At 38.6% G+C, this 18,985-nt stretch overlaps 1 protein-coding gene across 15 annotated transcripts in view; it reads right to left on the minus strand.

Moving 5' to 3' along the window:
• Window positions 1-18,985, minus strand: part of DMD (dystrophin) — a 1,566,296-nt gene that overhangs the window by 352,222 nt on the left and 1,195,089 nt on the right. For 14 of the 15 annotated variants that reach the window (XR_011853162.1, XR_011853161.1, XM_072135922.1 and 11 more), the window contains 2 exons: window positions 12,628-12,800; window positions 8,138-8,294 (listed from right to left, as the gene is read on the minus strand). Coding sequence is in view for 13 of the 15 variants with exons in the window: in XM_072135922.1 (XP_071992023.1) it covers window positions 8,138-8,294; window positions 12,628-12,800 (330 nt within the window). In the remaining 2 variants the exon portion in view is untranslated. Of the gene's footprint in view, window positions 1-8,137; window positions 8,295-12,627; window positions 12,801-13,652; window positions 13,739-18,985 lie in introns of those variants that run through there. The other variant, XM_072135925.1, reaches the window with a different exon arrangement.

Genomic DNA, 18,985 nt, shown 5'->3' on the forward strand with positions numbered 1-18,985 from the left:
AATTTTTCACCAATTTCACTGCATTATAATTTTTTTCCCATTTCCCAATACTGTCACTGTGAATTGCAATTTTTTACGCAGTAAACAAAATATAAAAAAGTTATAGATTTTTAAAGGTGGGGAGTAAAAAATAGAAATGAAAAAGAGCCTGGTTGTTCGGAGTTTAGATATAACTTATGCTTGGATTCCTAATGATCCCCCAATGTAGAGTATGCCATTTAGTTTTGTTTGTATCCTGAGCCTAATGATCATTGTACAAAATATTTGACTGAGGATGATGTGGCTGGCACCAGTAAAGTGAGAAGAGCAGGCACAATATTAAAGGATAAAGGTCAAAATTTACTGTAGAATTTTCATCCAATGATCCAGAGGGCTTTTTTAATCCCACTATGTACCTATATTAAACAAAACTTCAAATAAAGCCTGAAGATACATGCAGCTATGCAATAGAAGCCTGTTTGCAGCATTCATGATGTGTGGTAAACCACCCTTGTTATAAAACCTACTGTAGTCCTGAAGGCAGTCCACACTTCCCAAAACTACTAAAGTGTGTGATGGAAGCACTCAGGGCCGGCTCCAGGTTTCAGTAGGCCCCTAGGCGACAGTGCCTCAGTGGGCCCCTTTGCAGTGAACTCACATGCCAGCATAAAAAATTAAAAAACTAAAAAACTGTCTCCTGTTCCCTGAAATATTCCCCAGTTTATGATCCCAAACAGCTGTGTTATGTCAGGGCAGTTTTGAGGTCGTTTAACCAACAGGGCGAACATAAAAATGTGTGCCCCTCCACTCTGCCAAGTAATAAAACTGAAACTTCAACTCAGCTGCTGCAGAACCTCATAATACACACTTCAGCTGCAGCAGAACCTCATATACACACCTGAGCTGCTGCGGAACCTCATAATACACACCTGAGCTGCTGCGGAACCTCATAATACACACGTGAGCTGCTGCGGAACCTCATAATACACACCTGAGCTGCTGCAGAACCTCATAATATACACCTGAGCTGCTGCAGAACCTCATAATACACACGTGAGCTGCTGCGGAACCTCACAATACACACCTGAGCTGCTGCGGAACCTCATAATACACACCTGAGCTGCTTCGGAACCTCATAATACACATCTGCTTACACAGAACCCTCTCTGTTTCTCATGTACATTTGAGATGATTATTATCATTCATACATCCACACATGCAGCAAGACATATATATACAGGCAGACAGAGACATGCATACAGCTACAGAGACATGAATAAAGATAGACAAGCATGGAGGCAAACACACACACACTGACAGACAGATACATGCAAGCAGATACAGATACACATGCAGGCAAACACATCATCACACATACCATAAACTCACTATATGGATCAGTCATACACATCCATACATGTCACATACCATCACACCCTGTGCTGTCTGCAGCAGCCCTGGCATCACACAGAGGAGTCTTCATGCTTCTCCTCCTCCTCCTCCTCTTCGTCCCGATCTCTGAGCTGCCGGATTAAAAGCAGATCCGTGGGAAGAGGTGATGGGGGAGGGTTTAACCCATAATGTGCTGCACCACAGGCAGCTCTGTAGCCTCTACCTGTGCTGTGTGTGCTGTGTGTGCTTCCGAGTGGGGGAGAAACGGTGCAGGACACAGCTCAATCACAGGAAGTAAAGAGCCCCGGCACTTGCCCAGGTATGCCGGGTGCTGGAGCCCGGCCTGGAAGCACTTGATTGAGAGCCTTCTGGTCTTACATGTTGTGTTGTAGCTTAATAGAGGTAAGGCTTGAAGATTAGTCTATGGATCCAACCACATAGAGACCACAAAATAACAGTAATGAGCCAAAATTTAACACAGCAATATTCAAAACTTATGGAGTATCAACCACACTATATTTGTCTAAAAAACGGTAATGAATGACAAAAAATACCTGGCATAGACAAGTAGGTACAACATGACATAAATTTATGCCCCTCATTGGTATCGCAAAGAAGTACCTGAGCATCGTCTATGTTCTTCATAGGCATTAAGTCTGTAAAAAATTAATAGGGGCAAGCTAGGGGCACCCGCCAGTTTTTCTACTGTTATCTATCTCAATATCATATCTCTAATCATACATATCTCTTGCAGGTGCTATGTACAGTACATCCATATCTCACACCAAGGCTAAATGATCAACGGAGCTTTTTTCATCAATGCAGTACTCATCATTTTTACCGAGATCAGTGGAAATGTAATGTATACAACCAACTACGATTATTGTCACTAATATTGTCTTTTATCTAAATCAAAATTACATAAACATAACTATACTTACAGCCATTAGTTCCCTATACATCAATGTCCTGAAGAAACACTTTTCAGAAATCTTATTATTTGAAAAATACACTTATGGCTGTTTTTATCATGGACCAAATTTTTTTTCACCAAACCTACAGCAGTATGTGGAATCATAAATGTTACTTTAGTGTCACTCCAGCTCCAGACTGGTTAATGGGCCTGTTCGTCCCATTTGTCTCTTCATAGTTTTTATACATAAGTACGGCACTCAGCCAATTCTACAGACTTTCATTGTTTATGGTTGTTTATGAAATGTAAAAAAGACACAAATGTAATTGTGAAATTTGGGATATAATTACCACAAACATAATAACTGGTATAGAGTAGTCTGCTCATTGTTTAATTTTTCCATTTACAGCTCAAAATTGTTTTGATCTTTCAGACGGAAACTTTGAGGTTACGCTGTCATTTACTAAAAGGGCTCAGACAACTGTTTTTCACATTACGTTCCGATCTTTGCAGAATTGTTATTAAAAGCACTCGGCATATGGTAAATGTGCTTAATTCTGCACAATATTTTCTCTGCTCCATAATATATCTATCCAAGCAGAACTATAACTTTTAAAGTTCTGCTCATATTTGCTGCATTGTTTTGAGTTTCCTTTATGACATTCATATGACCTAGATCAGTTATTTGAGAAAAGAGGGGGGCAAGAGAAAAAGGACAGGGAGAGCGCACTGAAGGTGTAGTATTATATTAATAAGTGGTTAAAATGGAAGGTAAAACGGTGCTCTCTCTGTCTTGAGTTGTGCAAGTTGTAGGCACAACTGTACTTTTAGCCTTAAAATGGCATCATCTGCTGCTGCCTTCAGAAAGGAGAGATCATCTGTGTCAAGTTGCAACGCTAGATCTAAGTGATATCATTTCAGGTCTCGGGTTGTTCGAGTAATGCACTCAGTACGAGCAGAAAATCATATTGAATCATAGAGGAATTTTATTCAGATTAATTCAGATCAAGTGGGCAAGGAATATGTTTTTAAGAATTAATCCAAATAAAATTCCTCAAGGATTCAATATGATTTTCCAGACCCAGACTTGAAACTAGATCAGTTATTGACCCATAGAGAACATGGAAAAAAGTCATATTCTCATATTCTTGAATAATGTAATACATTTATTGCTTTTTTAAAGGGCACCTACCCAATAAAGGTAGATCGGGTGGTAGGTGAATCAATGGGACGTGAGGATAGCCCTTTTAAGGGCTAATCCTCACGTCCCCGCACTGTTTTGTAAACTTTTATTACCCTAATATGTTAATTTACTTATGCGGCTACTGGGGCGTGGAGTAGCCGCATCTGAGGTTACACGAGGCGGCTACTCCACGCCCCGGTAGCCACTTTTCCCCTCCTACTCACCATGTTCGGCGCGCAGCTGCTCGTAGCTGCGCGCCCTCGTCCGACGATCCTGCCGTCTGCGCATGCGCAGAACAGCAGGCCCGCGTCTGTGCAGCCCCGGCTTCGGAGCAGTGACCGCGCAGGCGCGGGCCTGCTGTTCTGCGCATGCGCAGACGGCAGGATCGTCGGACGAGGGCGCGCAGCTACGAGCAGCTGCGCGCCGAACATGGTGAGTAGGAGGGGAAAAGTGGCTACCGGGGCGTGGAGTAGCCGCCTCGTGTAACCTCAGATGCGGCTACTCCACGCCCCAGTAGCCGCATAAGTAAATTAACATATTAGGGTAATAAAAGTTTACAAAACAGTGCGGGGACGTGAGGATTAGCCCTTAAAAGGGCTATCCTCACGTCCCATTGATTCACCTACCACCCGATCTACCTTTATAGGTAGATTTGTGGTGGTAGGTTTCCTTTAAGAGATTTGGAAAATCTCTACAGCTGTAAGTGCCCTTATGACACTGACCACATACCTTCATCTTCTGCCTTCATGTAGGGAAAGGCATAGATTTCTATCAGTTCATGTCAGATTTCAGTATCCAAATTCATACATACTGCAGTTGAAGCAATATCGGCTAGTACTTTTCTGCAATTATTGAAATCTTCTTTGGACAGGATTGTAGACAGAAATTTCTGGTATTGTGAATTATGTATATATATATACTTATCCAATAATTGTCTACAGAAGTAGTTAATTTGTACAAACAAGTGTCAATTGCGCAGTGGACAGAGAAGAAACTTACAATATGACCCATAACAGGTGTTTCAGTGTCATTTTGCAAAAAAAAAAAAAAATGCATTTCAAATCCCTGCAATTCCCCTTCTTGGAGTTACAGGCAATTTCACTGAACCTATAATCAGTATAAATCCTATCCAAAAACTATTTCAGCTACAGTAGTGTCAAGTAAGAAAAGTGCCAATCATTTTGTTCTGGCCTTTACTCCCAACAAAGGAAATAACCTACGATAATGGCCAGAAAGATATACAGAGCACTGAGTCTCTGTTCTGTGCACACTGTGATGTCTAATTCTGAAGATTGAATCAAAACGCCAATATCCTAAGAGTATTTCTTCTTTTTTTTGCTTGTTAACAGCAGGGACTTCACACAAAAACATCCATTGTTTTGTGGATCTGTTCGTGTAGTAACTTCTCACAGCTCATGGCATGATGAAGACAGCACTGTATTAGGAAAGATTTTAATCTTCTTATTGATCATTGCTCGGTGGAAGAAAACAGTAAGGGCTATTGAAAAGTATGTTTAGTCCCGTTGTTTTAGTCTATGGTTACAGAAGATGCTCATCACATGATCACTGCATGCACTCATATTTAGGTCAGATTGGTCCCTAGGTCAGGCAGATATCAATATGATATAATGTCATGGGAGGTGGTGGAATGTACAGCACAAGCATAAAAGAATTTAACTGTTTATTGCTGCTGCGCGACGGAGATAGGTAAGAAAATGCTGGAATGCTACAGCTTCTCTTGTCAACCACCTTCAAAATAAATGTAGAAGCCCTAACATTTACAGTTCTGCAAATCTAAATGTTAGGGCTTACATTATAAATGAAGTCAGTACTGCAGTTATAAAAAGGCCAAAGGTTTCTGTAACAGTGAACATCACACATGGGCTGTAAATCTATCCAGAGTACTTTTCCCATAGTACTCCTACACTGCACAGCGGAACAGAATACCAGAATGTGAATATTTAATATTGATACCTAGTTCAGTATCACAATCCTTAATACAGAAAAATAAAATATGAAGTTATTTCATTAGATTAAAGTGTGATTAAAGCATTGCAACATTTTTCTGCTCTTTCTTTCTCCTGCAGTGAGCAGTGCATCTGAAGTACTCAACTGAGAAATAAGGAAAGCGGGCTAAAGATTAACTCGTTCCATACACAGATTGTATTCCCCTTGATTACTCAAGGGAAGATTATAAGATAAAGAGTATCCAGTGACTGCCTGTAAAGAGTTAAAGGTGTTGCCCGAGGGTATAAAAAAAAAACCTTCGGTGGCTGGGAAGGGACGGATCTGGCGTCCAGCACTGCAATCTCTCCACTCTGTGCCCCATGTAATTAAACAAGGTCACCAAAGCCACGCTGCACTCAGCTTCTGGCCTGCTGGAAGCTGAATGCAGTGGGCTTCCATGCCCCTGTTTGCTTGGAAGCAGCACTGGTACCCGGGAATGTGCCGGGGGGTAAGTACATGTTTTAGTCAAAGTTAAGTTACGCCCTAACATTCACTGTATTTTGGATTAAACACAAAGATCTGAATCAGATTGCCTCTGATTTTGGCCAGGGGATGAGAAGTCATGTGTGCATAGCCGACATATTAGAAATCTATTAACCCTCCACCCATTTCCAAGATTAGGGGATATGGGGGACAAAGTGTCAAAAAATACAAATTATAAGCAGCTGTTGTGAGGTGTGAGTTCTGTCATAAAATTATTAATCTCTACAATGCCACTTTTCACAAATTTGCTGTCATATTTAAAGGGAACCTGTCACCAGGAGACCCATTTTTAGCACTCTCCTAGTCCCCACAGAGCATAGTACATACACTGCCAAAGTGTTTTTGTATAAAAAATAGGTTTTACAGAAAAAAAGTTATGTTATATTGTACCTTTCATTAGCATCTGCTGTGTGACTAGGCAGTTGCCTTTTGGGAGGAACTGGAAAGGAGCAGTTCCCTCCCACCTTTCGGAAACATGTGACCTTTTCAAATATATGAATAACTCCCCTCACTTGGGATTGGCTGTAGAGGAGCATGGGGCATCACTAATCCCAGTGATGGGTGTTTTTATATATTTGAAAAGGTCAAATGGAGAAGCTGTTCCCCAAGGGTGGGGGGAAACTGCTCCTTTCCAGCTCCTCCCAAAGGGCAACTGCCTAGTCACACAGCAGATGCTAATGAAAGGTACAGTATAACATATATTTTTTCTGTAAAACCAATTTTTAATACACAAACACTTTGGCAGTGTATGTACTATGCCCTGTGGGGACTGGGGGAGTGCTAAAAATGGGTCTCCTGGTGACAGGTTCCCTTTAAGGGACATCTGGAATTTATGTGTTTGGTTTTTCATAACCATCCATGGTGCCGATTCAAACAGTGGATATTTGCGTATTGTGGGGCAAGATTAGTTCTCCAAAGTGAAAGACGCCTCTTATAGCTGATATACATTTTTAGGTAAGTTAGGATCCAGAACAGTTCCGCCCCCAACCATTTAACTCCAAAATTTACTAATAAAGAAATGTGATTTCTAATTCAGCTCATCGGCTGGCACTAAACGTGGCAGTAGACCATCAAAATTTTTCCCCACCAAACTGCAAGCACCCTCAGGTAGGATATGAAATGTCCTTTATAGAATTTCTTTTTTATGTTAAATCATACTCTTTACTTCCAAAAACATTGTTCTATAGTACCTAGAAACATATCAGATCAAAGATAAGGTTCTCATCTTACATCAGGCAGACTGTGTGTGGTAATAGTTGGGAATGCAAGTGGCAGATAAAGATCCAGTTCCTGCCTATTAAACTGCTTGTATGTTCACCTCTGTAGCTCACAGAACCAAAAGCTTGATGCGATCTCAAAGCTAAGATTCCGATCTTTAACATGAGACAAATATGAACAAAAATGACACTACCCCTGCAATCACTAAATTTGACTCATCTCATGAAAATGGGATGAGAAGAGTCACATGACTCTTGGGGAGGTTTTTTTTTTAAAGAAAAATAAGTTAAATTTCACATAAAAGAGGGGATTAAAAAAAATGTCATACCTGAGGGGCTATTAGTTAACAGGGACCTGTCACCAGGAGACCCATTTTAGCACCGCCTAGTCCTCACAGAGCATAGTACATACACTGCCAAAAAGGTTTTGTATAAAAAATAGGTTTTACAGAAAAAAAGATATGTTATGTAGTACCTTTCATTGCCATGTGCTCTGTGACTAGGCACTTGTCCTCTGGGAGTGGCTATGGAGGAGCAGTTTCAAACCACACCTCCATGTGTCCTTTTCAAATATATGAAAATGCCCATTACCTGGCTTACCGACGCCCCTAGCTCATCTATAGCCAATCCCAGGGGACAAGTGTCTAGTCACAGAACACATCTTTTTTATATAAAAACTCTTTGGCAGTGTATGTACTATGCTCTGTGGGAACTAGTGGAGTTCTCAAAATGAGTCTCCTGGTGACAGTGGCTAAAACCTGGTGATAAGTTGTGGATAGTAAAGAATCTAGTGTGTAACTCTTGTAAGGATAGATTGCTAATTATGGATACTTTATCAAATTTGATCATTATATTATTTAATAATATTTATTAACTTATTCCATCTGAATATATAGTTTCAAACACATATCCCACTGGGAAATGTCTTTTTAAATCACATACGAAAGTGCTAAAACCTCCTACCCGATGTGTGTCAATCTGGCTTTGCACTTTTGGAACATCCCCACCAATGGGCTCCTGCTGCTTCAGCTCCTCGTTCTTCAGCTGCAGCCATGCAAGAAGCTCCTGCAGAGAGATATGTAATCGCTTCCAGTGCTCCGTGCTGGCTTCTAAATGAGACCTACAAGACATTATGCATCACATTATTGTCAGGGGGAGAAAGATCATGGCAGATGTACAGCTCATTTCATACTGATACCAGTCTCTTTTAGATGAGGAATAATAATTAATGTATGAGCTTCTCTTTGATGAGAATTTATTGCTGAGAAATAGAGGCAAACTCACAAGCAGAGCTACGGCCATGAGATATATTTTATAGCAATTAGCAGACATAGTTCAATGGCTGAGAATGTGACAAGAAGCCAAATTTGGCTAAATTGGTCAGTAATGACAATATTTTCAAGGTTTAGAAATCTGAATTAATTATGATCATAACTGATTGCAATATACTTATACAGTATAAACAAACAAATATATATGTCTTTTGTAAAAAGCTGACAATGCATTTTTAGGCAGAGTTCACAAATGTAGCAAATCTAAACTGATTGGAAAATAGATATCTCCATGTTTTTTGTTCAGTTTATCACCCATTGACCTCAATTAAACCAGATAATCACATAATGATAATTATAAAATTGCATGCTTTGGTTTAACGTCATATAAATCAACATAAGTAGGGTCTATTAACATATATAATATTAGCTATTAATAGCCATGTGCAGTCCGTTTTTTTTAACAGACATCTCTTTCAGGTCCATTGTGCCTTAAAGGGGTATTCTGGGAATATGAACATCTGATACAAAAAAACATAAACCAAAAACCATAATGATAAATAAATGAATACAACAAAGCTCAATGTCATTGATCACAAAACAAAAGTTTTAATAATTGGATTTTAAGATCCACAAAATGTTATGGTCTTTATAAAGTAGGCGATGTAATGGCCAAGATGGCTGCCATCTACAACTACAAGTCTCATGATCCTGCAGTTCTCAGTAAAAACTGGTCCTTCTTATGCTTTGCTCCCAGTGATGATCAAATAGACTGCCCTGATCTGCTATGGTGCCTTTACTCTCACAGTGGCAGCATTTTTTTTTATCTTTGCATTTTTCATTCCCCACCATTAAAAGACAAAAGCACTCACACAAAGACCCCAACTCATACACAGTGAATCCTATGGACAAAACAAAAAGGTTGACCAAACCAAAATACAGGTAAATTCCAAAGGAGATTTACAAAAATATTCCCACCTCAAAAAACACTTAAACCACACAATTATGTATAGAAGACCAGAGAACCATAAGCAAGGAAATCATTGTGTCCTGCACTGATATCACGAGGAAATGTACTATCCGTGAGAACCCCCGATTTCCTTATATTACCAGTACCAGCTCACGCATATGGGATTTCCGGTCAACACCCCCAAACAGCAGTAGACCCATGTGCATTACCAAAATAGGTGAGAGCACATTTTTCTATTTTCACTACTAGCCTGTTAAAATGGAGGAAACATGATAGTGTTTTCTGTTTCTCCCCTGTTTTTTATGTTTGCAAATGACTGGATATTACCAAGCCCAGTGGTGATCTTCAGGAGCTGTACCCAGAGGGCTTCAGTAGGCGAAGTCAGATGGATATAGTTGGTTATTGACCCTTTTACGTCCCATACAGAAAGTGGTCCCGGAGGCAGTACCAAATTAGCTCCCACCCTTACAAGGGATGTGTACAGTCTATCCCCAAGGTTCAGGGCATCCCTTTAAGAAGATTCCAGTCCCCTTGACGAGTTTCTGGTGTGGTGTAAATCCACAGGTTTCATCAGAAGGATATAGGGAACAATAAGCACATCTGTAGTCCATATATAAGTCCATATATATTACTGTGGTTATAATGCAATCTTACAGCACTACCCAGCAGTGTATGCATAGCAAAAAGCTACAATGGCAACAACATGTTATGGGGATGCCTTGTTTTAGCAGGAACTGGGAAGCTGCTCAGAGTTGATGGGAATTTGGTTATGGATACATACAGGGAAATCCTGAAGGAGAGCATATTATAGGCCGCAAAAGTCTTGAGACTGGAGTTCACTTTCCAGCAGGACAAGGCCCTGCAGACAGAAATGCAGAATATTCTGTGCCTCAATTTGCATGTGAAAATCTGCTGTGGATTTTCTATAATTTTCACATGGTGAATTTTCAAATCTGCAGCATGTTATTTTTGTCTTAAATCTGCAGCAGATTATTCATCTTTTAATAGGAGAAGTGAAAGTATCCACGAGGAATATGGATTTCAAAATGCATGACACAGATTTTGTTTTGGTTTTTGTGTGTAATTTGTGCAAAGGAGCTGCACTCATGTCAAGAACCCTAAGAGGGGGCCATGTACAACAGAATTTATATGCTGTGGATTTACAACTAAGACTCACAGGTAAAATTTTGCACAGAAAATATTTACAAACTATAGATGGCAGTAGCCTTACATTACATGTGCAATTACCTTTACCCATCTACAGTATACAGTACACACTGCTGCATCTGTTGAAACCCACACAGTATAATAAAGTTGGAGTGTCAGTCTTTTCTTCTTTTATCTGGTATCCAAAGAGAAGGGGTAACAGGACAGACAAGAATCCTCCATAGGTCATTCTTTACACGTCATCATCAGTGGCAAATAGGGTAAAGCTTTATGCAAAGAACAGTGTATAAACCTCCTGATATGTGTAGTGTAGTGCACAAAGGGCAGGGCTAGAATAATCATTACGAGCACGGAAGCCCACTTTATGAGTGCCTCACTGTGAATCTGCCCAGGAATCCACACCTGTTCTAGTCCACTTATTCCAACCCTTAAATACCATGCCATGCCATTTTAGTCGAATGTTTTCCATTCAGTCCAATCATTTTAAATTGAATGTTAGTAGCACAGTGTGTTGAATATTTACACACCTTTTGATTTGCAATATGGGTAGCTATACACGTGGATTATAGCTTTTATGGTGCTAGTTAAGCACTGATCTGTATTATTCTATAGTGTGCAATCACTTTACAAAATGGATTGCTATATTAATGAGAATTGAATCTACCCCTGGGATGCCCCACCAGTACCAGTGACCCAATCAGAGTATGTACTTTTAATATAGACCCTTTTAAAAAAACTTCTCCATTGAGTTATCCCTTATGAATTTCCACTTGTCAATATTAATATTTAGAAAAATGAAATACTTTCCTAGAAAGACACATTTCCCATATGATTATTAAACATCTTAGATTAACATTTACATTTTTTTGAATGAATTATAAAATATATCATAAAAATTATATTGAATTAAGTGATATATATCCTTTGGATGTTAGTTGCCTGGCAACTATATTAAAAAAAACCTTTGATTTTATGGTATGAACATTAAACTAATGGAACTTTTGTGAGATTTACAAGGCTGAGCATTGAGCCTCCGTGTAAACATTATAAAATATAATGCAACTATTTCCTATATCCTCCCATATATATAAGTGCAAATGTACTTACTAAGTGTTTGCGCCACTTTTGTGTCACAGCTGCACTTTGTCCGACACCTTTGAAAACTGTGCACCTGAAGGCACATGGTACATTTGGTCATTGGGGGTGCAGGGATCTATTGCTATGACAGCAGGGAGCCACTTAGATGTCATTCAATGACTCCGACACCCAAGGGAGCCTAAAATCATTGGGCCGCAATTATTAAACTGGCTACAACAGTTTTCTGCCATACTTGTCACATAAATACATGTGCAAAGTGCTTGCGCATGTATTTATGAAGTGTTTGCGACAACTTTGTGTCTGCTGTGACACAAAACTCTGCACCTAAACGGGGAGTCCCGGGCCGAATTGCGCCATGTGCCACATTTATGTTGAAGCTCCAACAGAAATTTACAGTCTTAAATAATGCATTCTGCACATTATTGAGGCAAACTGAATGTAGCTCCTACATTGGCCTCCTTCTCCTCTGGGCCCCACTATGCGCCCATACAAGTAACATCCATATTTGGGTATCTCCTATTCTTGCAGAAGAAAATCTTAAGAAATAAATTTTTTTGAATTTGCTCATTTTTAGGGGCTAAATGAACATCTTACTGACAAAATTAGAGCATTCTAAATTTCTTTTTAGGTACTATGATGCTCTCAAAGGCTAAACAAGCTTTGTAGTAGCTGTTTTAATAGGATGAGGGGTGCCTTTTCTTAAAGTGCAGTGATTCATAGGGGTTTCTAATATTATGTATGTCAAAATTAATTAAAAACAAAAATGATCTCCAATAAATTCAATACTGACAATATTAATCATATAAAGTGACATATTACAAAAAACAGGACTGAGCCTTAACATACAAACTGGCTTTGCCATAATTGGGTTAATAAGCGGTTAATGTGATAAGGATGACTTAATGTATTCAACCTCATTTTATATAATTATTATTTATATCCATTACCTGATGTTAAGAGACTTTTTCCTGAGCTCATTCCATCGGATGTTCATATGATCAAGCCTCCTGTGCAAGAGAGATCCATCTTCAGATCCTTCCAGAGATTTGAGGATTTTCTGACCATTTTCATCCAAGGAATGGAATACTTCTGTATGGGTATCAATGTCCGCTTGCAATTCCTAGTAAGAAAGAAAAATACATTTTTTAAAAAGTTATGTAGATACTAACAAATGAAACAAAAACAGATGTAAAGGTTTCCTTGCCAAACACTGAAATTAATGATAACTTGTATATATTTTACAAAAAGGCTATATTATTCCAGTTTATGAGTGTAAGGCAAATAACTTGTCTCCTATCACACTGTGTTAGCCATATACATTCTTGGATACTTTCAGAAATGTTTTTTCTTTAATATTTTACTTAAACAAGACACTGAAATAAAATGAATGCTAAATAATAATAATATGTAAATGTAATGTAAATCTTTGTTGATATAATGCATTTTAATTTAAGCCACAATATTTAATTTATCTTTCTGCTTGTAGCTTTCAGCTGTGTATTGTGACATTATTAATTAGAAATTGCAAATATTATTGATGAAATGAGTAAAAACAGCATTTTATTTCAGTAGAAGAAGGATCTATATAAAAAGAGAAATTAACTAACTAGACAGATTAACACATGTGTGTTATTTATCTGAACGTAAGCAGCCTAATGGATTAATTACAGTATTCTGGTACATGTACTTATGTCATTCAATCAATAATAGTAACTTTTCTAAATATTCATAAATGTTCACATTTGTTTGCTGGTTACAAATTTGTGCTAAATTATTGACAGTAATTACAATAATACGATTACATTTGGCTTACAGAAGCCTTAATGTATTTATATTTTCAAACAAATATTTATCTAAATGAAGTAAAAACAATACATAAAGCCAACATAGCTGCAACAAAAACACTGTCATTACAAAATTATAATACACATTATAAATGTGTTAGTAAAGACAAGTCTCTTAAAAATCTAACCTTAACATTATATTTCCTCCTATGCAACATGCTTTGAAGACTGTAACATCAGTTGTACACAGAGGCAAATGCAAGACAATACTGAACTGATGGTGGTGATGTCTCAATACTTGTTACATAATGTCCTCAAAAACATTTTCCAAAGCAGGATCTCATAGTAGAAACAAATGGACACTTTGTTTGTGGCAAAATTCTGATCACATCCCCAAATGTGGGATGGGGTGTGACATCAAAGAGACCATGGAGGGGCAAACTATGTTTTTAACTATTCAGTAGAAACACAAAGAGCAGCAAAATAAAAATGCATTAGCCTTCAGCAATGTTCAATTTAAACCACAATGAAAGGGTTAACATACAGTATACAACATAGCACAATAAAAGAGGCCCAGTTTTTTTCTCTCTTATTTGATTGTGCCAATTGATTCCAAAGGATAATTCTTTCACAAGCTGGCATTCCTCTCAGCCTACATGCTGAATAGTTTCTTTGTATTTGAATGAATCTTTATGTTTATATGCTTCTCTTGAAAGTTTTACTTTTTATGGCTTTTATTGGTCAGATAACATAAAAAGACGCATAAAAACATGCAACATAATTAAGTCATATTATGTTATACTGCTCTAGTCTTTGAGATAACACTCAAGCGTGCATACAATTCTACTTTGAAGATAATTTACAGCGTGAGATTGTTTGTAAGGCCTCCTAAACGGAGTTGTTAGCCGTTGTTTATAAAGGGTAAAGAGTAACAGTGAGAGAATGGTACCTTAAGGTGCATATTGTTTGATGACTACTATGTTTGACCATGCATTACCCATCTGGATGTATTGGGGCTTATCGGTTAGGTAATTGAGCACCCGGTTAGCTACTGCGAGTTATATTTTAAGATGGGCTTCGCTCTATTTTAACCATCTAATGACCTTTCCTATAAAAAGTTGTACAAGTGTCAAACTCTATTAAATCCTTTAGTTATACATGCTCAAGTATATCCACCATTACTGGAAAAAGAATAGCCTTATTCTGCATCTCAATGCAATAAAGGAAAATAGAAGGGACTATAACCATGCCATATAAAAAGAACAACAAAAACATATTTTGTGTCAGAAAGAAGATAGTATGATTCATACCAGGTGTGTTATATTACATAAAATATAAAATCAATATATCACAATTAATAAGAACACAATAAAGGTGTGATATTTAGGTGCAATATTTCATAGCACATACATAGTATGTAGTTTAAAGCCAAGCAAACAAAACAACAAATTAGAAAAGAAATTGAAATAGTATAATTTTCTTATCACATGTGACAGGATAAGGTATTATTAAATGCTTTCCTCTACAAGTTCATTTTGGTGGATTTTCACATGCTTTATATTTCAATGGCTTCAGTTGTTACTATGGTAACTTATGTCTGCTACGTATGAATGGCAGAACCATTTTGCATTCAAACTGCGGGATCCTCTTTATAGCAAAAATAACATTAATCCTTTATCGATAAAAACTTTTCCTCTGCATCTGGTGCTTGGATGATATGATAAAAATATCACTTGTTTTGTGTGACAAATTTTTCACATGGAAATACTCAAACTCAAACACAAAACTAGTAATATAATTATAGTTAGCTCACTGATCAATTCAGTCTAAATATATATGTGTCATAGGTGGTTGCATTGAAAGACTCCTGTCATCTCACTCTGCAACTTCTGAAGTCCCTCAAATGCAACTTTGCCCTCAAACTCCAGTTTCAGTAAGTAAAGGCTTTTCCAGCAAACATTATATACATTTGAATAGTTATTACCTTTTTACATTTCCCTGTCATTTGTCTGTGGATTGATACCTTTATAATTTGATCTTGAGGTTGGAAAGCTATATGACTCTCCTAATGACCACACAGGTACATGACTTATTGCATCAAAGAGTTGGCAACTATACTGTAACAAGCCATACACATATATGATCATCACGTGTCATAGCGACATCCTCTCGATATAAACAATAATTACTATTCACTTCCAACATGAAAAATTGCTACCATATCTTAAATATTCTGTTCAGCTACACACTACATACATCATGGGCGCTCCTGCGACCAATGTCCCGTCTTGCAAGCACACCCATGCACCTACTTGTCCCCCAACTAGGCTGTGGCAAGTGGCAAGCGCGTCCCTGCCTCCTAGGGCTCACGTGCAAAGGCTTCCTGCGACTTAAAAGGCCAGTGCACCATTAATTGGTGCTGGTCCTTCCTTGTTCTATAAATAGCCGGCCTCTTCTTGCAAACCCAGCTGGATCTTTGTGCTCTATGCCTCTGAGAAAGTTTCCACTCTGTCGGTGTGATTCCCGTTGTGATCTCCTTCTATGTTCCTGACTCTGATTTTTTGCTGCCTGTCCTGACCTGCCACTACATCCCTGACTCTGATCCCATGCTGCCAGTCTTGACCTCCTGCCTGTCTATGACCATGTTTCTGCTCTACAATTCTGTACTTCTCCTTGGCCACAACCGCAAGCAAAGTCACGGCTGTGGAGTGACCTGGTGGTAGCCCGCCGCAGCAAGTCCAACCTCCTATGTGGCGAACTCTGGAGAAAACCGGATGCCACTTAGACTTTGCTCCCAGGTGTCATTGCTCACAATGATACATTGGGTCCACTACCCCCGATCCCCACACGTACATGTCATATTGTTTACCAAGCTTTGTCACCTTCATACATGTTTTATGTTCATCTTCTTCATAATATCTTGACAAATTCTATTGATTTCTGTTGGCATAAAAAGACTTTCCAAGAAGAAAATAGTGTTTTAGCAAGGGGGACAGATGTATACATGACCAATACTTGCTCCAAAATTTTGGGTAAATTTTATCTAAATCTATGCTTTCTGATGAGATTTAATGTTTCGCTCCATAAAGAGCCAAAAGTTTTACTAAATGTATTAAGAATCTATACAAGTCTAGTACAACTTTTGAACTATCAGTGTTTAAATCAGTCTGGAGAAAATTGAATGCTCATAGAGTTATTATGTGCCCCCTCCCCCTGGCAAATGTTCCAATCCCATTTGGCTTTACGCAGATTCTGTATGGAGTCCCCTAAATGAGCATGAAAAAGTAGTGCAGAATCCTCATATTCCAGGTGGTTTGACCTTGACAACATTTCATTTATTGCCACGAAACTTCTAAGCTACTGTATGTAGAGCAACACCCTTATATAATAACATGTCCATGCTGCAGATGTGACCTCCAAGAACCTAGGAACCATTTGTAAAAGTCCCCATGAAAAGGAAAATAAAATAAATTCATTTTGACTTGGGGAAGGAGGAGGCAGAATGTTATATCTAAACTCATGAATAAAATTTCTGATCATTTGTGGAGGGCAATCAAGGACACTTTTTATAGAAGAGGAAAATCTTTTAAAATATAACTTAACTATTAATGTGGCAGAAATACAAAAACAGGCCACAAGTTACTAGCTGTTTTTATTTTTTTTTACCTAAAAAATGGTCCAGATTGAGAAAAACAAATTCTTGTCACAACCCAACATAGAAATGTAAATAGATGATTAATGTTAATGAATATGTAATATAATTTTACCACTTGTGCCTACATTTAGGCTAATTAATCAAACAACCGCTATGCAGCCAATAATTGTCTTAACGAGTTGACTCCAATCCAACTCGGCAATGAACTGCAACTCATAAAATTTATCAAGAAATAAAAGAAATGAACCTCTAATGGTTTTCAGTAAGCTTGCAAATCCTAGGCCCCAGCTTGCAACAAGTCATAAAGAGAAATTAACTGCTGTTTTACAAACTCTGTGCCACGCTTACATCGGCTGCGAAATTTCACTTCATTTTGTTTGTTGGACATTAAAATTTAATTCAATCCACAACATAAGTGTCCCCTTTAACAAACATTACAGCAAATATGAAAACAATATAGTTTAAAGTTACAACCACTCGTGGTTTTATCTTTACTTGCCTAATATTTCTGTTATCTCTAACCCCCCTCGCCTCATGGCTCCATCTACCCTACCGTATAGATGTGAACCCCTTATGGGTAGAGTCCCCCCCTCGTGTTCCAGATCTCTGTAATTGTTGTACTTACATTTGTTCTTGTCTTTATGTAATGTATGTAAATCCCTTACTGATTGTACAGCAGCATGGAATTAATGGTGCTTCATAAATAAATAATAATATAAATAATACCGTATATACTCGTGTATAAGCCGAGTTTTTCAGCACAAAAAATGTGCTGAAAAACCTCATCTCGGCTTATACACGAGTCAATAATAATAATTAAAAAAATTAATACTCACCCTCCCGGTCCTCGGCGGCGGCTCCTGGTCCTCGGCGGCAGCTCCCGATCCTCTGCGGCGGCTTCTCTCTTCTATCTTCACGTGCCGACAGTCGCGTCTATGCGACTTGTCGGCGGGCGCACAATATGATGTAGCGGTGTCGCCGCTGATGAAGTCATCAGCGGCGACACCGCCGCATCGCACTGTGCTCCCGCCGGCAAGTCGCATGGACGCGACTGCCGGCACGTGAAGATAGAAGAGAGAAGCCACCGCAGAGGATCGGGAGCCCGCGCCGAGGACCGGGAGCCGCCAATAAGCATCAAAGGTGAGTATCGTCGGAGGGTGAGTATTAAGTTTATTTTTTTATTATTCGCTAGCCATACTGAGGGCAGGCTGTATAATTTTTGGGGCAGGCTGTATACTTTTTGGGGCAGGCTGTATACTTTTTGGGGACAGGCTGTATACTTTTTGGGGCAGGCTGTATACTTCATGGGGGCAGGCTGTATACTTCATGGGGGCAGGATGATTGTATACTACTTGGGACAGGCTGTATACTACAGGGGCTGGATGGTTGTATACTACAGGGGGCTAGCTGGCTGTATACTATACCCTCGGCTTATACTCGAGTCAATAGGTTTTCCCTTTTTTTGTGGTAAAATTAGGGGTCTCGGCTTATACTCGGGTCGGCTTATACTCGAGTATATACGGTAATAATAATAATTATCCATATCATTTAAAGTGTAATTATTCCAAATCCATGATACACAAAGTCATTCCATCACATACTATACAAGTAGTTGCATCTCTATGGCACAATCCCTCTGAATATAAATTCTGTGGGTGGGCAATGCAATGACAAGCAGATGCCAGTTGGAATACTGGGGATGTTGGAAAGCCATACAGCATATATTAAACTAAATTTTCCTGCAGAAATTATAAGTCTGAAATCACTATGTGAACTGACCCTTACAAAGTAAAAAAAAATTACATAATAGCTACTGGTGGGGGTGGACAGACATAATAAAAGTAACCACTCACCAGTTACTATATC

The sequence above is a fragment of the Engystomops pustulosus genome, chromosome 2 (assembly GCF_040894005.1).
Source record: "Engystomops pustulosus chromosome 2, aEngPut4.maternal, whole genome shotgun sequence".
Taxonomy (NCBI): domain Eukaryota; kingdom Metazoa; phylum Chordata; class Amphibia; order Anura; family Leptodactylidae; genus Engystomops; species Engystomops pustulosus.